This window comes from Opisthocomus hoazin, chromosome 26 (genome assembly GCF_030867145.1).
Source record: "Opisthocomus hoazin isolate bOpiHoa1 chromosome 26, bOpiHoa1.hap1, whole genome shotgun sequence".
Classification (NCBI taxonomy): domain Eukaryota; kingdom Metazoa; phylum Chordata; class Aves; order Opisthocomiformes; family Opisthocomidae; genus Opisthocomus; species Opisthocomus hoazin.
Window position 1 is genome coordinate 5,499,523 of NC_134439.1, and position 22,852 is coordinate 5,522,374.

Consider the following 22,852-nt stretch of genomic DNA (forward strand, 5'->3'; position numbering starts at 1 on the left):
GGAGCTTCCTCTGCTTCAGTTTGTGCCCGTTGCCCCTTGTCCTGTCGCTGGGCACCACTGAACAGAGTCTGGCCCCATCCTCCTGACACCCACCCTGCAGATATTTAGAGGCATTTCTAAGGTCCCCTCTCAGCCTTCTCTTCTCCAGGCTGAACAAGCCCAGCTCCCTCAGCCTCTCCTCGTAGGAGAGATGCTCCAGTCCCCTCTTCATCCTCGTAGCCCTCCGCTGGACTCTTTCCAGTAGCTCCTCATCTTTCTTGAACTGGGGAGCCCTTGAGCCGGGGTCTGGCTGTGGACCCGGCTCTGCGTGGGGAGCAGGGCTGCGAAACGGGCTGGAGCCAGTGCAGGCGCCCAGCCAGCCCTTCCCAGTGCTGCCAAGGCCAGCAGGCAGCGAGGTGGGGATGGCCGTGGCGCGGGGCAGCGCTGAGCCCCACCGGGACAGGGACAGGGCAGGAGCCGGCCTGCAGAGCCCGATATAAATACACTCATGAGTGAATAAAGTTTGGCTCCGTACCCAGCGTGACAGCCGAAACCGGTGGGGCCTGGCTGGGGCTCGGGAAGGGTTCGAGCTGCGCCGATGGCGTTTGCTCGGCCAAGAGGAAGGCGAACACCGAGCTGAAGCGCTGAGGAGGGGGCCTGGGCTGTGCCAAGGCAGCTCCGAGCACGGCCACACGCTTTGAACCACGGCGACTTTGGTGGCTTTGGCTGAGGGACCCACGCCGGCGCAGCTGCAGATTTAACCAGAACCACACTTTTCCTCAGCGTTCTGTAAGAAACTGCTCCTGTGAAGCGAGGAAAAAAGCAGCCGAGCCCGAGCTGCCCATTTCCCACCAACAAGGAGCCTTTCATTTGCCTCCCCGCGGGCTGGGGCGACAGCAGCTCCCTCCCCAGCCCCGCGCCAGGGGCAAAGCCGACCCGCTCCCAGCCCCGTGCAGCAGCAGAGAGCCAGGAGCCACCGCGGGGGAGAAGGAGCCACTGGAGAGGCCGTTTCGGTTCCCTGACTTGCTTAATCTTTCACAAAAATAAAAATAAAAATTAAAAAAATCCACAGAACCAATGCTCGTACAGTGAATAAGCCGTTTTATTTTTGTCCTGTGCTCACACAATCTCTCTTCTTTCCCTGACAGGTCACAGATCATTAAAATAAAAGTTTCTAAGAGGAAAAATAATTTAAAACATACACGCAGGGCTCCCTTCCAACCTCCCCACACCCCCATCGCCACCACTTGTGCTTCGTCTCGTGCGTAAGTAAAGCCGCTGAATCGCCGGCGCTGGGGAGGGGAGAGCCCGCCGGGGGCTCGGTGACCCCGTCCCACGCCGGTGGGGGCCGCGGCGAAGGCCCCGCCACGCGCGCCAAGATCCAACCGTGCTTCCCGCGGCCGGGCATCCTCCCTCGCCGCAGCTCCAGGCCTCGCTCCTGCCGCACCGGGTTTCCTTCCCTTGAGTTACCAACCCCGCATCTCCCCTCCGCCGCGCCGCCCTCGCCCCGTATCACACGCACAGGACTGGCTCGGAAAAGCCGGGTTTTGTGATTTGTTTTTTTTTTTTTTTTTTCTTGTTTTAACGCTTTTTTCAGTTGCTGGTAAAGTCCGTACGCTCCCAGCTGTGCTATATTGGAAATACAGCTTCTAGGATGGTCTCCGTGGCAGAGACCGACAGTGATCAAGGCACTACCCCCACCCCCCCCTCCTGAAAACAAAGGAAGTCAGACCAACACCTGGGGACAGAAGAGAATCCTATAATGTGATCACACGATTACACTGAGTCTTTATGGCAAAGAGAACATTGAGCAGCTTTGAAGGTTTGGGCTTCTCCCTTTTACTCAACACAAGCACTCTAGACCCTATCGGGAAAAACAGGGCGGAAGCCCCTAAAAAATAAAAAACAAAAATCAAAGCGCGGTTAAGAAACAGGAATCCTAACAGCTGTCTTAATTTCTACAAGTGAGGAGCCCACGGCCTGGGGTGGGACCCCCCCATGCTCCCCTCGTGCTGTACGCTGAGCGGGGGGCTGCCGGCCGCCCTCCCCAGCTGGGCAGCGTTCGCATGCAGGCTGCTGCGTCTGCCGGCCTGGCACGGCGGCAGCGACGTGCTCCGAGGGCGGCGGGGGATGCGTAGCTGGTTCTGTTCACCCTCTCCAGCTCCAGACCCCCCCATCTCTCAAAAATCCTAAAAGCTCTGCATGCCCCCCCCTCCCCGAGGCGTCACAGCTCCTCCGCACGTAGGGGGACCAGGTCTCCGTGAGCCCGCTCTGAGCTTCCACGGACTGGAAAGGGTTAATGGAAGCCACAGCACTTGCGTTGCCCTGTGTGCGCTGGTCTGATCTAGGAAGGGAGGGTGGTTAAGCTGGAGTTAAGTCGGATCGGATCACACACACCGATGTCAAAACTGGTTCAGGAAAAGGAGAAAAAACAAAAAAAAAAAAAAAAAAAAAAAGGAAAAAAAACCCCAACTACCTGAAATCACAGAACTTTGGAAGTTCAGAAAAATGTCTCTCCTATAACTTGTTTGAAGTTCAGTCGCTTAAATCTCTTTTCTTATTTAAAGCCAGTTCCTAACAGTAGTTTTTCCGCCTCTGCCAATCTCACCCCCGGCGACGCCGGCTCCTTCCCTGCGCCCAAAGGATTCCAGGCTGCGGCAGGCGCCCGGCTCGCCAGCGCGGGGGCCGCTCCTCCCCGTCCCTCCCCGCCGCGAGCCCTCACAACGCAGCTCCCGCCGTCTCTCCGCGCGCACCCGCCCGGCAGCAGTCACCATTTTTTTTGTTTTTGTTTTTTGAGAAGATATATCGGATAAGAAGGCATGAAAGTCCCTCCAAGTCCTTCCAGGCTCAGCCCTTCTCCAGTTCTCACTTGAGCGAGTGTCCCACTCCTCCACGTCGCCGTCCCTTCACTTCCTCCGGTCCTTCTGCTTCCGCTCCTGCCGCCGGGCCTGCTGCTCGGCCACGGCGCGGGGTATCAAGATGACGCTGCCGTCGCTGGCGTACTGCAGGGCGTACTGGCTGGGGGAGTAGGGCTGGCCGTTCTCGTCCCGCAGCCGGCCGAACACTTCTTGGTAGAGGTTCTGCACCTTTTGCTTCATCTGGCGGATGGATTTGAGGAACTCCACCTTCTCCCTGAGCAGTTTGGACTTGTCCCGCTGCAAGTCCTCGACGTCCCGTTCCAAGTTGAGGATGGTGTCCAGCTTCCTCTTGCGGCAGTTCTGGGCGGCCATCTTGTTCTTGCCTCGCCTCCGGATGTCACGGATCAGGCTGAGCTGCGCCTCGCTGAGCTGGTACTTGGAGAGGAGCTCGTTGAACTCCTCCACGGGCAGGTTGATGATCTTGTCGTTGGTGAAGGGGATCTTCATGGCCCTGGCGCGATGCTCGTCCCTGCTCATCTGCTTATCCAGGAACTCGGACGGCTTCTCCTTGCTGCTCTTCTTCCCCGCGCCGGGCGGTTTGGGCTCCTCGGGATCCAGGGCCCCCGGTGCCATGTTGTAGGTGTGGTTGTGGCCAACGTGCTCCAGGTAAGGCAAGTAGTGGAGCTGCGACGGGTCCTGGTAGCTCATGCGGCAGAACTTGCTGTACTCTGGCTGGTATCCAACCGCCCCTTCCGCTTCTTCAAAGTCCACGTTTTCAGAGTCTGAGCTGTAGCCGACGGCTCCTTCCTCCGAAAACGACGAGGAGGAAGAGGATGAGGACGAAGAGGAGGAGGAGGAGGAGGCTTCCGAGCTGCTCAGGGAAGCAGGACTGTGGCCAGAATCCAGAGAAAGACCTGAGTCAGAATCGAACTCCTCTTCCAGCTGCGATGCCTGCACCGGGTTGAAGCCCTCTTCAATTGCCAAGTCCATCAAGCTGATCTCGTCCAGCATGGCTTCGTCCAGCAGACCGCCCAGCGGGTCCGGCAGCTCGGGGCCAGCCGTCTCGTTGACCGTGCCGTTCAGCTGCGGAGGGAAGAAGATGCCGCTCAAGTTGGTGGAGCCGAAGGTGGTGTTGAGGCCGGTGGAGTTGTCCGGCGCCAGCTGGAGCAGGGCCGAGCTGCCGGCCATGGAGGGGCTTTCGATCTCCGAGCTGAAGAGGGAGAAGTCCTGCGAGCAGCTGCCCAGCGAGGCCTGATGCAGGCTGACATTCTGATTGATGGGAGTGTTCGGAGCCAGGCTGTAGTTAGACGCCAGCAGGTCTCCGCTCGTGCCGTTGTACAGGGTTTCAGCAGTCGTGTTGTTCACTTCCATAGCCTGGAAGAGACGCGACAGCTCGGTGAAGGATCCGCGCTCGAGCCCTGCCTCTCCTCGGTGCCCTTCGCTCCTGGCCAGAGCCGGGACAACGCTTCCGGATCCCAGGACGGAGCTCGGCCCAGCATCAGCCGCCGGCTGCGGGAGGGCTGAGGCAGCAGCACCCCTACATGGGTGGCACAGCAGCACCCCAAGCCACCACCGGCCAGGAATCGGGCGCTTGGCACAGCCATCAAACCTAAACCCAAGCGGAAGAGCCCCACCACGCCCCGAGCTCACCTGCATCTCCATGATGGACATGAGGTCCTGCCACTGCTGCTCCAGATCGAAGGGCGACTCGGTCTCGGCCAGGAGAGGGGACAGCAGGCTGGTCTGGATGCCCACGGGCCTGCTCTCGCCGGGCACGGCTTCGCTCAGGGCGGAGACATCCGCAGCTGGAAACTAACCACGTGAGGCCGAGTCAGTGCCGGCTGCTGAGCCACGGCCAGGGCGGCAGCCATCCCAAACGCCCTCCCACCTCCGCGCCGGCCATCGCTTCGCCTTTGTTCAAAGCAAACCGGTTGCCGTTATCCCTCCACAGTTCATTACGAACTAATTAGAAGCAAAGGCCGAAGTCTTTAATTAATTGTGACCACCCCCACCCCCCCCCGACTCGTTTCGCAGGCACGATGCCTGGAGCCTCCCGGAGCAGGCTAACCCAATTCACTGCCGGTTCTGCGCTCTGGGCTAGGGGTAACGAGGCACGGAAACCCCGGCGAGCGAAGGGGAGATGCTGCTGCCTCCGGATGGGCCAAGGGGCAGAAGCTGTGGCCCCATCCACTCACCTCTGAGTTCTCCCCGAAAGGGAAGGTGGCCTCCAGCAGCCTAAGGCACTCCTCCAGGGACAGGGCTGTCTGATCCTCCACACCGGGCACCTGAGGCGGAACACAAGCGACAGATTAGGGAGATGGCGGTGAGAAACGAGCTTCTTACAGCAGGGCTTTATTACGGCACATCCAAAAAGAGCCAGAGGCCCCACCCAGTGCTTCGCAGGCTCCATCCTCCGGCTCCAGCGAGCCTCAGAGCAGCCCCCGAGTGCAGCGGGGAAGGAAAGGGGCTCTGTGCCCGACGAGCCTCACCCACAGCCAGCACCAGGTCTTGGCTATAGGCTGGGGGGCACCCAGCACCTGCCACCACCTCTGCCAGCGACCGAACGGCACGGCGAGCACCAGCCACCCTTGTCCAACCACCCTGCTGAGGGTGACATGGCCACTGCCCTGCCCGCCTCGCTGCGGCTCCCCAGCCCTGCAGCCAGCCCGCGCTTTCCCAGCATCGAGTCTGCTCGCCCACCCAGGCAAACCCTTATCCCGCCACTCAGCAGACCCCCGAGGCCGAGTCACGCGCGGCGCAGCTCGCCAGGAGCACGGCGGTGGGCGCAGACCCCGGCCCGGGGCCGTTACCTGCGCAGGGAAACTCTCCCCGGTCTCTCCATCGACTAGCAGGTTTCTGTCCAGGACCTCGCTCCCTGCGCTCCTCCAGCCGTCCCCGCGCTCCCTCCCATCGCTCCGCTCTTTGTCCACTTCGCTCTCTTTCTGCCGGTGGCTGTAGTCAAAAATCTCTCGCCCAGCGCCGAGATCAATATCCTGTCTCCACAGGATGTCAATCAGATCGATGTCCTGCAAGACAGAGTGGACCCCCTCAGCCCCGGGGCAGGGGGTGTCCCCCCCCTCCTCCCCCACCCCGGGGACCCCCGCCCGGACCGACCCACCGGGCTCCTCCGCCCGCCGTCCCCCCACCCCGGGGCTCTGCGGGTGGCTGGGGGGGGGCGAGGCCAGGGCTGGGCTCCCCGGTGCCGGGGAAGGGGGGGGTCGCGGCCGCCTTTGCATCAGCTCCGCGGTGCCATCCCAGCCCTTGGCGTAACGGGCGGGGCGGGGGGGGCGGCGGCAGGAAAATCCCCGCATTCCCACCCACCTGATGCAACTTCAGCCGCCGCCACCGGGCTCCCCGCAACCCCCCCCACCCCACCCCCAAAACCGGGGCACCCCGGCAGCCCGCCTGTCCCCCCCGCCTCGCCCCGGTACCTTTCTCATGTCCCCAGCTGCCGCCCGGGCCGCCGGCGCACGCCGATCATGGTCCCCGGGGGAGGAGGAGGAGGAAGAGGAGGCGGCGGGGAGGGCTGAGCGGGGCGCGGCGCCGCGCACGCATCGCCGGGTCGGGGCGGCAGCCGGGGAGCCGAGCTCCTCTCCGCCTCACCGGCCACAGGTGCCCGCGGGCCGCGCTGCGGCGGGAGCGGCCGGGCCGGGCTGGGCTGGGCCGGGATCGGGTCCCGCCGCCCTGCCCGGGCCCGGCTGCGGCGCGCCCCGCCCGCCCCTCCCCCGCCGTTACCTTGGCTGCGGCGCCCGCCAAGCCCCGCCCACCCCTGGGCCCCGCCCCGCCGGGCTGCGGCGGTGGAGGCGGTGGCGGCGGCGTCTGGCCACGCCCCCCCCTCCTCCACCAATGGGTCGCGGAACACCGCCCCCGCGCCCGGATGGTGGCGCCCCGCCGCCAATCCGCGACGCCGGGAGCCACCGCCCCGACCAATCGTCGCCGATGGGGGACGTCGCGTCGGCCAATGGCGAGCGGCGGAGCGGCCGCGCGGCGTCTAGCGGGACCGCCCACCCCCCCCCGCCCCGGGCCCGGCCTCGCCCTGCGCCGCGCTGGGCCCGCACCGGAGCCCGCCGGGGTCCTCGTGGGGGGGGGGGGCGGGCGGGGCCGGGGTCACCTTGGGGGGCTCCCCCGGACGGAGGGGGTCTGAAACCGGGGTGCAACCCCCCACCCCCGGGGACCCGCCCCAGGACCGGGCGGTAACAACCCGAGGAGGGGATGCGACACCCCCCCACCCCCCGCGGACCCGGCTTGGGGGGGGGGGGGGGGGGGGGGGGGCTCTGCCACCGGGGCCGGGCTGAGCACCCGCAAACTCATCGCGCCTCGGGGCTGAGCACCCGCAAACTCCTAGCGCCTCCCGCGGGTTTGCGTCCTCCCGCCCTGGAAGCGGCCCCCGGGGCAGCGGAGCCGCCGCCTTCCCCACCCCCAATGCTGCGGAGCGCCAAACCCGGCTCTGCCTCCGGGATAACAAGGAGGGGATTACCAATAAATTAAATAAAAATCAAAAAACAAACTAAAATTCCCCGTTTTGGATGATTCCCAAGGTGTCGGCCAGCGCCCGCCGCAGCCCCTGCCCCAGCTGCAACGCCCCGGAGCCCCACGCCGCACCCACGGGCACGCTCCGGCTCCTGAAATTATTCATAAACCGCCGTTATTCCCCCAGCAAGGTCGCGCCGGGCCCCGCGGGAAGCCGCAGCGTTCCCAGCGCCAGGAAAAATCATGGAAAAATCCAAAGCCCGGCCCTGAAGCCGCCCGCGCCTCGTCAGCGGCCACCTAACGAGTGATGGGGGGGAGGGGGGGGGGGGCAGGATCGGGCCCTGCAGGTGCCGGCTCACACGATATTCCCGTCGGGAAGGCTGGGCGGCTGCTCAGCACTTACCGGGGAGCCGCGGTTCCAGCCAAAGACACCCCAAAAATAAATGAAAAATAATAAAATTACTAAAAAGAACAAAAATAATAGGAATAACCCCCCCACACACTGGGGTAAGGCTTTGGGGTCGGGCTGGGGGCTCCGAGGCGTCGCACCGGCCGCGGGTAGGGTCTGGCTGGCCCCGGGGGGGGGGAGCGAGGGCAGTGTGACGCGACGGCGTGATGCGACGGCGTGATGCGACGGTGTGGTGACGCGGGCGCGCGAGGCGGGCTCGGCCGACGATGGGAGCTCCCAGGCAGCGCGGCACGCCTGGCAGCGGCACCAGCACCCTCCCCTCCGGCCCAAGCCGGGCTTTTTGGGGGGAAAAACGATGGAAAATGGAGACCTGCGAGCACGGAGAGCGGAACATCGGGGAAGGGGCTCCCCACACCCGCCCACGGCGCAGCGCCCCACGATTCCCACCCCAGAGCGGCGCTCGGCAGACGACCAGGATTGGATTTTAAGGCAGAAATAAAGAGGCCTGTGGAAAAGAGCGGCGTTCTCGGCCTCTCGCCGCTCCGATCCGCGGCGTTTCTCTGTAAAACCTGATCCCGGTTTCCGTGCTGCGCCTGGAGGGCTCCGCAGACCCGATGCCCTTGGCCGGGAGCACCCACGGGCCACGCGTGCCCTCGCGCCCGGCGTTTCGCCGAGCTCTTCCCCGAGACGGGGAATCACCCCTCTCCGTTACCAGGGCAGCAGCCCAATGTGCCAACGCCTGCCTGGCGTCCCCCCGACCGCAGCTCCTCTCCTCGGCACCCCAAGGTCACCGGCTGCCAGCGCCCAGCGCACTTTTCAAGGGGGTTTTTCCCCTCCTCCAGCACCAGGAGATGCCCCCCCAGGCCCCCTCCCAGCATCCCGCCACTCGTCCGCCAACGCCGGACCCGGAACGATCGTCACCTCTGTCTCTCCGGCGCGCAGGCGTTCCCACCGCCTTCCTCGCTCGGTTCCCCGCCGGCCGCCGTGCTGGGGCCGCGCCACAAAAGGCCCAGACATGGGCGACAGCCGCCCGCTGCGGAGCTGCCCACCCCTCGCCGCGGGGAGCGGGGCGGCAGCCGCCCAGTTCCGCTCTCCCCATGCCCAGACGCCTCAGCACCTCGTCCCGGGTGCGATTTACCGGACGCTGGAAGGACCCGACGCCGCGAATCGGTGCCGACGTGCCCCCGGAACGCGCCGCGAGAAAGAGAGCGGTGCCAGGAAGGGAAAAAAAAATGAGCAGGGGCTCCCGGGGAGCGGCGTTGCATCACGGCCCGCGCAAGGCTCGGGCAGCAAAAACAAAACCGCTCTCCAGCTCGCCTCTCCCCACCCCGCCGCGACGAACACGGAGCAATAAACATCTCCGCTGGACGAGCTCCAGCACCGAGTAACCCAACCGCCCGCCCGGCACCTGGGACGGGGCCGTCACCCAACGCCCCTGCTTGTTTCCCAGTCTCGTTTCATCACTTTCCCAACGCAACGCCACGCACGCGGGTTGAGGCGCTGACCCCGCACCTCTCCCCCTCCCTCTCACTGCTGCTGTCAGAGCAAAAATAAAACAACCAAGAGGAGAAAACCACCCCGCACGTGCCCCTGGAGCCCTCCAACTGGACCATAACTCGGCATTGCGCTGTCCCCAAGCAGGGACTTGCTTTTCCCAAGCGCTAAATGCCCACAACGTACAAAATACCGCTCGTCCGATGGGTACCAGCAGGCAAACCCCCCCCGAGGGCTCCCCTTCCCCCCGCCACAGGCAAAAGAAGGTCCTGCCTACCTCTTTGGTCAGGTCTCCGTTCACCGGGGCAGCCACGGCTCCCAAATCTTCCAGTTCTTCCCCGAAACCCTGCTCGGCTCCGCTCTCCCTCACCCCGTTGTCGGGACTGCCACCATCCTGCAGGCCACTGCCGTTCTCGAGGGCAATGCTGGCGCCGGGCTGGCCGCCGGCCACGGAGCCGTCGGGGTCTCGGTGCACCAGCCAGGCGCTCACCTCGGTGGTGGGCACCCGAAACCTGTCCAGGGCCCTCACCTGGTTGAGCAGCCGGCGAGCGGTGAAGTAATAGTCCAGGTCTACGCTTTTTGGGTGGATGCCATAGCCGTCCAAGGTGTTCCGCAGGTTGTGAAACTGGGTCTGGGTGTAAGCGGAGCTCTGGCCAAGGATGATCTCCCGGAGCGGGGGGAGCTGCGAGTTCAGGTAGGTGTCCACGTCCACGCGAACGCCAATCAAGCTGAGCAGAATGGTGAACTGGATGAGGCCTTCGGTGAAGTATTTCTTCAGAGAAAGCATTTCTGGTGGAGGAGATGGCAGGTGGAGGGTTTAGGAATTAAAAAAACAAAAAACAACACAACAAAACCCCAAAACCGCCAGCGCCTGATGAAGCCTCCGCACAACAGGTTGGTTGGGTTTGCCTTTCCCCTGCCCCACTTCCACACGAAATAAAGCGACGACTTCGGCGTCCCAGCTATCGCCGAGCAACAGGATGAAAGTTTCAAGAAGGCTTCGGGACGGCTTCGATCGTCTTTGAAAATCCTGGAGCTCGCTGCTCGGCCAGCAGAGCGTTAATTCAGGATTTAACTCTCGAGAAGCAATAAAACCACCCCCCAGCAGCCAGCCCCCCACCTCGCTCACCCCCTCCTCTTCCTCAGAGCTGTTTCCCAGCGCAGACCGGGCATCCACCTCCAGGACCACCTCCCCTCCCCGACCCCCCCCCCCCCACTTACTGTCCGAAACCTCCACATGCAGCCTCGGCCTTTAGCCCCCCGCTGCCCTGGGCCGGGGTCGGCTCCCCCCGCCCGCTCCTTCCTCCCCTCCTCTGCTCCGCGGAGCTCCCGCAGGGGCCTCGGGCGAGGCAGAGGTCCCGGCCGCGCTCTCCTCCTCCTCCTCCTCCTCTGAAACACAACCGGGGGGGAGGGTGTCAGGGGCAGCACCCACCCCGTGGGGCCCGCCCGCTCCCGGGGCCGGTTTGCCACGGCAAGGCCCAGTCGGGGTTCCCCTCGACGCCGGTACCGGCGGCGCGTCCCCTCCCCGGGCTATTCTTAGGCCGGTGCGTCAACTTCCCCCCCCTCCCGCCGAGGGGACCCAGCCCCGTCTCCCGCCCCGCTCCCCGGCCCCGCAACAACCCGCCCGGGGGGGTCCCACGGGCGGAGAAACGCCCCCGGCCCGGGGCTCGCCCCGCCCGGCCCGGCTCCTCCCGGGAGGTGCCGCCGGGCCCCGGCGCCGCCCGCGCTCCGCTTCCGGGGGGTCCCAGCGCTGCCGGGCGGGGGGCGGCGGGGCCATGTGCCGCCCGCCGCCCCCTCCCCGCTGCGGGCCCTTTAAGGCCCCCCCTCCCCTCCCCGCGCCTCGTGACCCGCCCCCCCCCCACCCCGCGCGGCCTCGCCGTCCCCTCAGCGCCGCCCGCCCGCCCGCCCCGCGCCCCCCGGCCCGGCCCGGCCCGCACCGCGCCGCGCCGCGCCGCCACCGCCCCGGCCCCTCCGCCCGCTGCTACCCGCTGGCCGCCGCCGCTCGCTCCCGGCCCCGCCGCCGCCGCCGGCCCCGCTCCCGCTCCCCGCCCTGTCCCAACCACCTCCCCCTCCCGCCTCGCGCGGCGCCGCCGGCCAATCGGCGCGCTGGGACGGGAGGCGGGACAAAGCAGCGGGCCAATGGTAGGAGGAGGTGAGGCGTTCTTCCCGCCCCCGCCGCCGGCTGGATGGGCAGGCTGAGCGGCCAATCGGCGCGCGGAGAGGGCCGACGGCCCCCGTGCTTGGCCCGCTGGCCGCGCCCTAGGCCAATCAGAGACGAACAGGGCGCCAAAGCAACCCGCCCCCTCAACTATTGTGTGACAAGGAACCCCCCCAATGGAAAGCGAAGTCTCCGCCGAACGACAGCGGCAGCTCCCAATGAGACGACGAGCAGCAGCCACCCGCCCGTCTGGGCGCTTGACTGGCAGCGGCGCGCACCAATCCCTAAGGCGCAGGCACACCGCTCCCCTCGCCCCGCAGCTGTTGCCATGGCACCAGGCGCCCCAGGCCCTTAGCGCAGGGGCGAGGCCCGGGGCCGCCATGGCGGAGCCTCCATCGCCCCGCAGGCCCCGACACCTCCCCGGTGAGGGCCCCGGGGACCCCGCCACCTCCCGGGGGGGCAGAGGGGGCTCGGGGCCTCCCGCAGGGCCTCACCCCAATGGGGCCAGCGGCGGGGAGGGGGCTCCTGGGCCTCACCCACCCCACCCGAGGGGCCCGGGGGCCTCCCCTGCACTGCCGCGGGCCCTCGGGCCGCGGCCTGGGCACGGCCCTGCCCCGCTCCCGCCCGCAGCCCTCGCGGGTCCCCAGCCCCGCGCAGGCGCCTGGAGCGCGGGGCTTCGCCTCGGGCCTGGCCACCGGTCGGTGGCGGGGCTGGGAGGGCAGCGGGGGCATTGCCTGCGCACCCCGTGCTTTGCATTCTTCGTTGCTCCAGATCTTCGCTAATTAAAGGTCTTTAATTTGACGCCGCGGCGGGTGCCCGGCCGGCGTAGCCCCGCTCGTTACACCCGGGTTGGGAAGAGCCAGCTCTCCTGGTCGCTGCTCCCCACCTGCGGCGGTGGAGGTGCCAATGGCGGCTCCCAGCCCCGACCCACGCCGGCTGGGAGCCGCGGGGAGGGGGAGACCCCGGGGGGATCGGAGACCCCGAGGTGTGGGTGCTGGGAGCGGGACGGGGCTCCCCACCGCGCAGAGCTGCCGCCGTCGCGCTGCTCACAGCCGCGTGCCGGGGGCTGTCCGTGTGCCTGGCTGTCCCTTGCCAGCCTACAACAGCCGTGCTGTCCGCAGGTCGTCCCGTGAGCGCCGCTCGTCGTGGCTGCACCCGCCGGCCGGTTTGAGCTTAACCGAAAAACCAAGGTCGCGACATTCGATGGCTGTCGAGACAGTAACCACCCAGCGGAGGCGAGGGAGAGGCTGTGGCTCGTCCCAAGCACCTCGCCGGGCGCCTGAGGGCCCATGCCAGCAGCACGCGTGGACGGTGGCTCTGAAGCCACTCGATGAAACGCGCTGGGATCTCCCGGTAGAGCTGCAGGAGCGGAGGCGGAAAGGTGCCGTGAGCGGCCGCAGGAGCGGGGCGGGCGTCAGCCCCCCGGCCCGTCCTCGCCCCTCCGGGATGATCAACCAGCAGATCACCGAGGGGAGCTCTGTCAACAATTTCAATAAATAAGCACGGAGCGGCGTCGGTGTAAAAACCCTCAACTCCGTGGCCTCCTGCCCAAACCGACACCGGTGCCTGCAGGGCGAGGGGCAGCCGGGCAGCACCACCCCTGCCTGCTATTCCTGCAACGCCGCAGCACCCGCAGCTGCCAAGCCCGGACACCCTCTTCCCTGCCCCAGAAACTCGCCGGGACAAACAGGATGCCAGAGACAATAGTTCATCCGAAAAAAAAAACCCGTGGAAAATGAGCGTGGGCTCCAACGCCTCGCGGCGGGGTGAGGTTTCCCAGCCGGGGGTGTCTTCCCACGGCAGCAGCAGCAGCAGAGCCCCCTTTTTTTTTCACGGCAAGGACTAAGCCTGGCACATAGCTGAGAGGGGGGGGACAGGCTGCGCACCCCACCCGAAGAGCCCCAACGCTGCGAGCAGGGATCACAGAATCACAGAATGGTTTGGGCTGGAAGGGACCTTAAAGATCATCTGGTTCCAACCCCCCTGCCATGAGCAGGGACCCCTTCCACCAGCCCAGGGTGCTCAGAGCTCGATCCAACCTGGCCTTGAACCCTGCCAGGGCATCCAGGGGGACCAGGATGGCAGGGAAGGGGAGCGGAGCGGCCGGGGGAAGGTGGCGAGGAGCCTGGAAGCGCCCAGATCCGAGCGATTTTGGGTCAGGAGCTCGCTCTGCCACAGCTGCTCCGTCTCGCTAATCTCCTCCTGGAAAACAAGCTGCGAAACACCCACGAAAGCCGGGGTGCGGCCGCGGCCCACGTCGTGCCACAACCGGCAATTTGCTGAGGCAACGGCCCCGGCGGGCAGGCACGGCCCCATTACCGGAGCCTCGACGCCCAGAGCCGCCGCTCGGCACCTTGGACGCCGGGTGCGAGACCCGGGGGTGCCGCCAACGCCGATGGCCGCCGAGGGTCTGCCGCGGGGCTGGCCTGGCTGGTGGGTGTTATTCGGGCACCGTCTCCCCCCGCTGCACCCCACGGGGAGAAGGGGTGCAGGGGAGCGGCCTCAAACCCTCTCACTGCGGTCAGCCTCCGGCCAGCAACCCGAGCCGGCCCGCCGCTCGCCGGGTTATTTTTGGTGTCCCTCCGCGGGGCTATTTGGGGGGCTGGCAGGCGGCCCCGCGCCCTGCCCCGCTCCTGGCCCTCTTCTGCCTAGGGCGGGCGAAAGCCGTGGGGTTCCTCGTGCTGTGGAGGGGGGCATGGGCCATCTGCCCCCCGGTTTGGTGGGGTTGGCGAGGGAGAGCTGGGGCGAGCAGCGTCCCTCCATGTCCTGCTGTCCCTCCATGTCCCACTGTCCCTCCATGTGTGTCCTGCTATCCCTCTGTGTCCCGCTGCCCCGCCGTGTGTGTCCTGCTGTCCCTCCATGTCCCGTCATCCCGCCGTGTCCCACTGTCCCTCCATGTGTATCCTGCTGCCCCTCCATGTCCCGTCGTCCCTCCGTGTCCCACTGTCCCTCCATGGGTGTCCTGCTGTCCCCCCATGTCCCGCTGCCCCTCGCTCCCGGGCCGTGGCCCGGCGTCCCCCGTGGGCTCAGCGCCCGCCGTGGGGAAAGGCTCCAGCCCCGGAGGTTCAAGCGAACAGGGGTGATTTGGGTGCAGCCGGTGGGTCGCCGGGAAATGGCGCCGGGGAGGGCAGGGGTCGGCAGCAGGGGCATGGGGGGGGCCATGCCCCATGGCCGGGACACCCCTTGACGGCAGCTGGGGGGTTACCGACCCCCCGCAGAGCCCACTGGAGCGGGGGCTGAGCTGGGCACCCGCTGCCAGGACCCCCACCCGCCCCAAATTAAAGGCAGCAGAGGTTGGGTGAGGGGTGATGCCCCCCACCCCACTGCTGAGCGTTCCTACCCCCCCGCAGGGGCTTCCCTGAACCCCCAAATTCGGGGTGCGTGGGGGTCCTGGCCTCCATCCACCCCTCCAGCCCCCCCCCCGGGTTGGTTCTTTTCCCAAAGGAGGTGCCCGGGTGCGGGGGGGGGGGGGGGGACTGGGGGAAAAGCCCCCACAGCCACACGTGTCCCCCCCATTCCCCACCACAGTGGGGTGCGGGAGCCCCGCCTGGGGGACCCCCGGTTTCTCCCTTACTGGGAGGGGGGCCCTGCGGGGGCTGAGCCCGGGGTGCGGGGGGTGGGGGAAGGGGGGCGGGGCGGGCCGGGGGGGCGGGCACGGCAGCGGGGGGGGGGGGGGGCCCGGGGGAACCATGGAGCCCGCGGGGCCGGTACGGCCGGACCGGGACGGGGAGCGGGTCCGAGCCGGGGTTCGCAGCCCCGCCGGGAGCTTCGTGGGGGGACGGGGGGGGAGAAACGGGGACGGGGGGGAATGGGATAAAAACGGGAGGGAAAACATGGGCGGGGGGGAAACACGGGAGAGAAACCCACAGGAAAAAAAAACACGGGGGAAAAACGGAGGGGGGACCACACACCGGGGGGGGGGAAACGAGGGGGCGATGGAAATAAATGAAGGGGTCCGGGGGGGCAAAGGGGGGGGAGAGGGGAGGGGAAGGGGCTGCGGGCGGGAGGAGGGGGAGGGCCGTGGTGAAACGGGGGGGGGAGGGGGGGGGTGAGGGGAGAAGTGGGAAGAAGAAGGGACCCAGAAATGGGGGGGAATGGGGAGAAGGGAGGGGCAGGACGGGCAGCAGGGGGTCAGCGGGGGCGGGACGGGGGGGGCAAAGGGGATCCCCAAAATCCAGACCTTGGGGGGGGGGGGGCCCAAGGGAGAGGATCCAGGGAGGGGGTGGGGGGGCGGCCCCGCCGCGGGGCTGAGCCCCCCCGGGCCCCCCCCAGGAGCCCTCCCTGTACACGGTGAAGGCCCTGCTCATCCTCGACAGCCTCGGGCAGCGGCTCCTGGCCAAGGTGAACCCGGGCCCTGCCTCAGTTTCCCCAGCCCCCCCCCCCCGCTCACCCTGGCTCAGCCATCTCCCCCCCCCACACGAGGGTCCCGGCGGGGGTTCTGGGGGATCCCTGCTGACCCCCCCCATCCCTGCAGTACTACGACAGCACCTTCCCCACGGCCCAGGAGCGGGCGGCCTTCGAGAGGAGCATCTTCAGCGAGAGCCAGCGGGGGGGCGGTGAGGGGGGTCCCGCTCCGGGGGACACCGTTTAATGCTGGGAGTGGGGGCCCCAGGCTGGGGGCTGACGCCATCCCGCGTCCCCCCTCCCCCCATGCAGGTGGCATCGCCTCTCTGGGGGGGCTCACCATCGTCTACAGCAGCAGCGTCGACCTCTTCTTCTACGTGGTGGGGGGCTGCCAGGAGAACGAGGTAAAGGGGGTGGGGGGCAGCCCTGGGGACGCCCCACGGCCCCGGGGACCCCCCCACAGCCCCGCTGATGCCCCCCCCGTCTCCCACAGCTGATGCTGTCGGCCGTGCTCGCCTGCCTCCTCGACGCCCTCGGCCACCTCCTGCGGTGAGACCCCGGGGCTGGCCCCCCCAGACCCCTGCGCCTCGGGTGGGGACACTGAGGCAGGGCGCGGGGTGGTGGGACCCGGCGTGGGTGAGACCCCCTGTCCCTCGACACCCCGGGGAGGGGGGACACGGGGCCAGCGCTGCTCTGGGATGGCGGGGGACCAGGTCCCAGCACCCTTGACCCCAGGCGGTGACCACGACGTCTCCCGCTGGCAGGAAGGAGGTGGAGAAGCGCTGGCTGCTGGACAACATGGAGGGGACCTTCCTGGTGGTGGATGAGATCGTGGACAGGGGGTGAGCTCTCGCTGGGGGGGGACAGAGGGGGACAAGCACTGGGGGCTGCAGGGACAGGGGGTGGCATTGCCCTCCCGGGTGCTGGGAAGGGGCTGGCCCCGTCCCCGGCTCCATGTCGGGGTGCCAAGTGGGACCATGTTGGGGTGCCAAGGGGGACCCAGGCACCCTGGTTTGCTGCCATCATGGCAGCTCTTCCTCGAGCCTTCGTCAGGGCGTCCCAGGCCTTGGGCAGGGAGGGAAACTGAGGCACGGGGACCGGTGGTGCAGCCATGCCGGGGGGGGTCCCGGAGGGACGGTGCCAGCACCGCGCTGCTCCACAGGGTGATCCTGGAGAGCGACCCACAGCAAGTGATCCGGCGGCTGAGCCTGCGGGTGAGTGCGGCCGTCTCGCGCCATGGCCTTCCTCCACCCTCCTCTGCCTCGGCCCACCCGCCTCGTCCTCTCTGCCCCCCAGGCCCCGGAGCCGGCGGCGTACGGCTTCGTCCTCTTCGACTACCTGGCGGGGGGCTCAGAGCGGAGGGACGCGGGTGGCCACGAATAGGCAGCACCGAGGGGGTGCAAACCCTTCCCCGGGCCGGGGGTCTGGCAGGACGGGCAGGGGCTGGGGTCTGGCCACGGCCGCAGAGCTCCCGGCTGTGGCAGCCTCCAGAAGCCCCTTGCCAGGTCTCCATTCCACCCCCGGCATTAATAATATCGAGGGAAAAATTAAGCGCTAATGAAGGAGAATTGCTTTGCCGTTCCTGCTCGCTCCCAGCCAGAACCAGCCACAAATAAAAGTTTTCCTTCCTCGGTTTGGCGTCCTCTTGCCGCCCGCTGCTCGAAAGAGCCCAGTGAGGCCAGGCCCCGGGGGCTCCTTCGCTCTGCGGTGCTGCTCCTTGGGAGGAAAACACGACATTTATGGGGTTTTCCGTTAAATCCCACTTTCTACGGGTTCGTCGCTTCAAGCCACCGCAGGCTGATGGGGTCCAGCACCCAGTGGTCTGGGGCTGGCGGAAGGCTGTGGGACCCCGCGGTTGCAGCGGGGGTCCGGGTGAAGAGGAGAGGAGCCCCCCACCCTCTCCCTGGCCATGCCCAGGGTGGGGATGGGTGCACGCAGCCGGGCACCCAAACACCACTCACCTGTGTGTGCCCATGCGTGGGGCAGCCATGGGGCTTGCACCCGCAGGTGGGCATGGCCTGCTCTGCCACAGCCACGCTGCACCAGCGCAGGGACCCCCCCCACCTTGGGATCACCCCCCCCCCACCTTGAGACCCCCACCACCTCTTGCGCGACGCTCCCTAACGCCGCGGTCTCAGCGCGGCTCTTGCTCGCCGCTCCCTGGAGGGGCCACGGCGGCCTTTGCATAGCCCCGCCCAGCGCCGGGCACGCCCCTTATACGGAACATGGCCCCGCCCCTACCCTCCTTAGCCCCGCCCTGCCCCGGTGCCCCGCCCCTACCTGGGCAGCGCATTCGCGATCCTGCAGCGCCCCCTGACGGCCGTTGAGGGGAGGAGAGCCCGGCACCGTCACCCCCCCCCCCCCCAGCACAGGACCAGCCCGCCCCGGGACCACCCCCAGCCCGGGACCCTCCCATCACAGCCCCCCCCTCCCGCCTTGAGCACCCCCAAATCCTTGGGGACTCCCACAGTCCCAGCGACCCCCCTCCCCCCCCCCCCCCCCATCATAGGGACACCGCCCCCCGGGCAATCCCCCCCCACCCAGGGACGCCCCTGCTGTAGGACAGCCCCCCCACAGCCCCCCCACCGTCACACACCCCCCCCCCCAGGTTTCCCCACTGCTCTGGGGGCCCCCCGAGACAGCTCCCCCTCTGCCCCCTCCCCCAATGCACCCTTGTGTCCCCACGGCCCCCGTCTCCCCGGGGGGGGGGCAGGTCCTAGCCCCCCCCCCCCCAGGAGCTCGCAGCCCCCTCCCAGCTGCCCCCCGCCCTGGATCTGCCCCCCTCACCCCGGGACAACAAAGCCCAGCGCTCGGCGGGACACCCCCCCCCCTCCCCGCCGCATGCCCCAAAACTGGGGGCGTGGGGCAGGGGCTGCGGGGGGGGGGGGGGGGGGGGGGGCGGGGAGGTGATTTCCCACCCTGGGGACCCCCAGCCCCAGGGACCCCTCCCCCAAAAAAACCCCAGAGTCACCCCGAGCGCAGGGACCCCCTGGCCAGGGATGGATGGGGCAAGAACCCCCCACCACGACACCCCCCCGTCGGGGGGGGGGGGGGGGGGGGGGGGGCAGGCTACCGGGGGGAGGGGGCTGCCTCATCATGGGGGGGGGGAACTCCGAATCCCTCCTCCCTCCCCGCCCCGGGCAGCCCCCAGCGTGGGAGCGAACAAAGAAGAGGAGGAGGAGGAGCGCGAAGGCCCCGAGGCCCCCCCCGGCCATGACAGCTGGTGCCCCCCCCCCCCCCAAGTGACACGGGGACAAAGGCGCGGCGACAGGCGACGGGCTCGGGGACAAAGGGGCTTCACGGGGCTGGGGACCCCCCCAGATGTCCCTCACGGGGGGGGGGGGGGGGCCCTGCGAGCCCAAGGTCACGGCACCCCCAGACCCACGCTGACACCCCCCCCCAAAAAAAGACCTTGCTGCTTGCGTCTGTGCCGCCCTGCACCCCAAAATCCTGCCCGTCCGGGGCCACGGCACCCACAGGCCCCTGCCACCCACGAACAGAGTGACCACCGGGACCCTCGTCACCCCCAAACCCTTGTCACCCCACTCCCATGTCACCCCAATCCCACGTCACCCTAATCCCATGTCACCCACAAATCCCTGTTACCCAAATCCCATGTCACCCCAATCCCCTGATACCCCCAAAGCCTTGTCACCCCACTCCATGTCACCCCCAAAGCCCTGTCACCCCAATCCCATGTCACCCCTAAACCCTCATCACCCCAACCCCCTGTCACCCCAACCCCTTGTCACCCAACCCCCTGTCACCCCACCCCCACGTCACCCCAGTCCCCTGCCACCCTGCACTGAGGTCACCCCCTTGCTCCACCCCCCCCCCAGCTGGGACCCCGAGTCTGGGGGGCGATGATGGGGGTGACCGGGGGGGGACAGCCCTGCTGGGGGGTGGCAGTGACAGGGTGGCCGTGCCGGGGGTGCCGGTGTTGGGGGTGCTGGTGTTGGGGGTGCCGGTTCCAGGGGGGCCGGGGGTGCTGGCGCTCGGGTGGGAGGGACAATGCCAGGGGTGACAGTGTCGGGGGTGCTGGGGGTCCCGGGGGGGGCCGGTGCCGTGGGGGTGACAAAGCCGGTGTGGTCATGGCGGGGTGCAGCGGGTGCCGGTGACAGGGGGGTGACAATGAGGGGGGTGTTGGGGGTCCCGGAGGTGTGTGGGGACAGTGACAATGCCAGGGGTGCCATGGCGGGGGTCCCGAGGGTGCCCGTGCCGGGGGGGTGACAATGCCGGGGGTCTCGGGGGTGCTGGTGCCAGGTGGGTGACAAAGCCGGGGTGGCAGTGGCGGGGGGGCCGTGGCTGGGGGGCCGCGGAGCCGGGGTGACCATGGCAGGGGTGCGGGGGTGCCGGGGTGCGGGGGGGGCCGTGGCGGGGGTGCGGGGCTGCGGGGGTGCCGGGGTGCGGGACTGCGGAGGTGACCATGGCGGGGGTGCGAGGGTGCCGGAGTGCGGGGGGGGCCGTGGCAAGGGTGCCGGGGTGTGGGGGTGTGGGGGTGTCGGACTGCGGAGGTGACCATGGCGGGTGTGCCGGGGGTCCGGGGTGCGGGGGGGGCCGTGGCGGGGGTGCGGGGGTGACCATGGCGGGTGTGCCGGGGGTCCGGGGTGCGGGGGGGGGCCGTGGCGGGGGTGTGGGGCTGCGGGGGTGCCGAGGTGCGGGACTGCGGGGGTGACCATGGCGGGGGTGCCGGGCGTCCGGGGTGCGGGGGTGCGGGGGTGCCGCAGCAGCCGCCCGGGCAGGGGCTCATTAGCGGGGGGGTGCGGGGGGCGGCTCCGCGGCGCCCTGATTGATGGCCGCGCCTCCATCTTGGCAGCCGGGTTTTGTCTCCAGGCGCGGGGGGGGGAAGGGAAGAGAAAGGGCAAGAGGAGGGGGAGCAGGGCCCGGGGCGGGGGGGCGGCAGGGCTTGGGGGGGCCGGGGTGGGGGGGGCCCCTCCTCGCCTGTCGCGGTGATGGATCGCCTCGCCCCAGCATCCTCGCCCGGGGAGGGGGGGGTCACAGCGCCGGGGACCGCCCCCACCCCCCGGGGCTGGGGGGCCCAAGCAGCCCTCAGAGACCGGCCGGGGGCTGCACGTCCTGCGGTGGGGGGCAGCCCCCCCATCCTTGGCCACACAATGAGCCCCAGCCCCCCCAAAAAACCCCTTGGCTGAGCCCCCCCCCCCAATTCATGACACCCTTGGGTGCTGCTGGGCCGGGGGTGGCTGCGCACACAGCCCCCCCCCCCCCCCCAGTGCCTTCTCTGTGGTTTCACCCCCCCCCGCCGTGGCACCGGGGGAGCCCCCGGGACCCCCGAGACGGCTCCGGGGGGGCCCGGGCCAGCCCCCCCTCCCCGGCGCACCGGGCGGCCGTCGCCGTGACACCGGGGCTTAACGGGGCCCGCAGCTGCGGCGACCGCCGGTCAGACAGCACAGGCGGGGGGGGCGCGGGGGGGGCGGGAGGATGCAGGAAAGGGTGCGGGGAAGGAGGCAGGGATGGAGGCAGGGATGGAGGGATGGAGGGAGGGATGCAGGGAGAGATGGATGGAGGGACCGAGGGATGCAGGGAGGGATGCGGGGAGGGACCGAGGGATGCAGGGAGGGATGCGGGGAGGGATGCAGGCACCAAGGGATGCAGGGATGGAAGGATGGATGCAGGGAGGGATGGAGGGACCGTGGGATGCAGGAATAGATGGAGGGAGGGATGCAGGGATGTGGGGATGGATGGAGGTGCCGAGGGATGCCGGGATGGATGCAGGGCTGGATGGAGGGATGGAGAGATGCAGGGATGCTGGGATGGCTGCAGGGATGTGGGGGTGGCTGCAGGGCTGGATGGAGTGGAGATGCAGGGATGCCGGGATGGATACAGGGAGGGATGCAGGGCTGGATGGAGGGATGGAGAGATGCAGGGATACTGGGATGGCTGCAGGGATGTGGGGATGGATGGAGGTACCGAGGGATGCTGCAATGGCTGCGGGCCTGGATGGAGGGGGGATGGAGGGAGGGATGCAGGGATGGCTGCAGGGGTGCAGGGATGGCTGCAGGCACCACGGGATGCAGGGATGTAGGAATGGATGGAGGCACCGAGGGATTCTGGGATGGCTGCAGGGCTGGATGGAGGGAGGGATGCAGGGATGGCTGCAGGCACTGCGGGATGCAGGGATGCAGGGCTGGATGGAGGCGGGGATGGAGGGAGGGATGCAGGGATGGAGGGAGGGATGGAGGGAGGGCTGCAGGGATGGATGGAGGGACTGAGGGATGCAGGGATGGATGGAGGGAGGGATGCAGGGATGGATGGAGGGAGGGATGCAGGGATGGATGCAGGGACTGAGGGATGTGGGCATGCAGGGATGGCTGCAGGGCTGGATGGAGGGGGGATGCAGGGATGGAGGGATGGATGCAGGGATGGATGGAGGGGGGATGGAGGGGGGGATGCACGGGACAGACAAGGGCCCCGGGGCCGGATGGCATGGGGACAGTCCTGGGGAAGGCTGGGGACAGCACGAGGGGAGCGGGGGGGGGGGACACGCGCGGTCCCCCCAGCTGGAGGGGCCCGGAGGAGCCCCTGCTCCCGGCTGCGCCTCGCAGCTAATTGAGCGAAATGGCTGTCAGCGAGGTAATTAAAGGGGAGCGCGAGCGCTCGGGCAGGCCTCAACCAGATGGAAGGCCCCTTAATTGGTAATTAAATTCCTCGCTGGCACGTGAGATGGAGCAGCCGGAGCCCCCCCGGCCGCGGGGGGGGGCGGGGGGTCCCTGTCCCCATCCCCGCTCTGTCCCTTTGTCTGCCGGTTTCTGGCGCAAACCCAGCCCCAAGCCCCCCCGGGGCCACCACGGTCCCCCCTCCCACAGCCCATCTGGTGACAGTCGCCGGGGGGGGGACAGCCGGGCAGGGGATGAGGACCCGCGGGGGACCCCAGAATTCTGGGGGGGTCCTTGCCCAGGACCATAGGACCCTGCCACCGACGCATCCCCCGGACCCACACGGTCCCCCCTAGGGGACACAGACACGGGGCTGCATGGGGTGCGGGGTGCAGGCAGGGCTGGGGGGGGTCTGGGGGCAGCAGGGTCTCGCGTGGGCATCTCTGCGCCCCCCCCCCCCCATTTAATTCCCCCTCAAAGCCCCCGCGGTGCCCCGGTCTCCCTGACCTGCGGAGGCGGCTCTGCC

The 22,852-nt window shown here is 68.4% G+C and overlaps 2 protein-coding genes across 3 annotated transcripts; one reads left to right on the forward strand and one right to left on the reverse strand.

The window, feature by feature from the left end:
* Positions 1–1,063: 1,063 nt before the first annotated feature.
* Positions 1,064–11,271, reverse strand: NFE2L1 (NFE2 like bZIP transcription factor 1). Its single transcript, XM_075443621.1, has 7 exons — positions 11,196–11,271; positions 10,432–10,599; positions 9,488–9,999; positions 5,648–5,863; positions 5,033–5,122; positions 4,488–4,649; positions 1,064–4,211 (listed from the first exon to the last, which is right to left on the reverse strand). The coding sequence occupies exons 3-7, from the start codon at positions 9,995–9,997 to the stop codon at positions 2,886–2,888; spliced, it is 2,304 nt and encodes a 767-aa protein (XP_075299736.1). The 5' UTR covers positions 9,998–9,999; positions 10,432–10,599; positions 11,196–11,271; the 3' UTR covers positions 1,064–2,885.
* Positions 11,272–15,043: 3,772 nt separating this feature from the next.
* COPZ2 (coat protein complex I subunit zeta 2) lies at positions 15,044–17,345 on the forward strand. Of its 2 annotated transcripts, none has more exons than XM_075443538.1 (8): positions 15,044–15,075; positions 15,641–15,709; positions 15,843–15,924; positions 16,025–16,116; positions 16,206–16,261; positions 16,477–16,554; positions 16,875–16,926; positions 17,009–17,345. In XM_075443538.1, the coding sequence occupies exons 1-8, from the start codon at positions 15,058–15,060 to the stop codon at positions 17,093–17,095; spliced, it is 534 nt and encodes a 177-aa protein (XP_075299653.1). In that variant the 5' UTR covers positions 15,044–15,057; the 3' UTR covers positions 17,096–17,345. The 2 variants fall into 2 exon arrangements, with proteins under 2 accessions (XP_075299653.1, XP_075299652.1); XM_075443537.1 differs by having other exon boundaries at positions 15,051–15,114.
* Positions 17,346–22,852: the final 5,507 nt, after the last annotated feature.

Bases quoted from the DNA above. Each gene is read 5' to 3' on its own strand.
- NFE2L1 (XM_075443621.1), bottom strand. From the start codon at position 9,997: ATGCTTTCTCTGAAGAAATACTTCACCGAAGGCCTCATCCAGTTCACC. The intron at 5,864-9,487 runs GTAGGCAGGACC...TCTGTCTTGCAG, and splicing joins ACGGAGACCTGACCAAAGAG to GACATCGATCTGATTGACAT. The intron at 5,123-5,647 runs GTAACGGCCCCG...GTTCCGCCTCAG, and splicing joins GGGAGAGTTTCCCTGCGCAG to GTGCCCGGTGTGGAGGATCA.
- COPZ2 (XM_075443537.1), top strand. From the start codon at position 15,058: ATGGAGCCCGCGGGGCCGGTACGGCCGGACCGGGACGGGGAGCGGGTC. The intron at 16,117-16,205 runs GTAAAGGGGGTG...CGTCTCCCACAG, and splicing joins GGGGCTGCCAGGAGAACGAG to CTGATGCTGTCGGCCGTGCT. The intron at 16,927-17,008 runs GTGAGTGCGGCC...TCTGCCCCCCAG, and splicing joins TCCGGCGGCTGAGCCTGCGG to GCCCCGGAGCCGGCGGCGTA.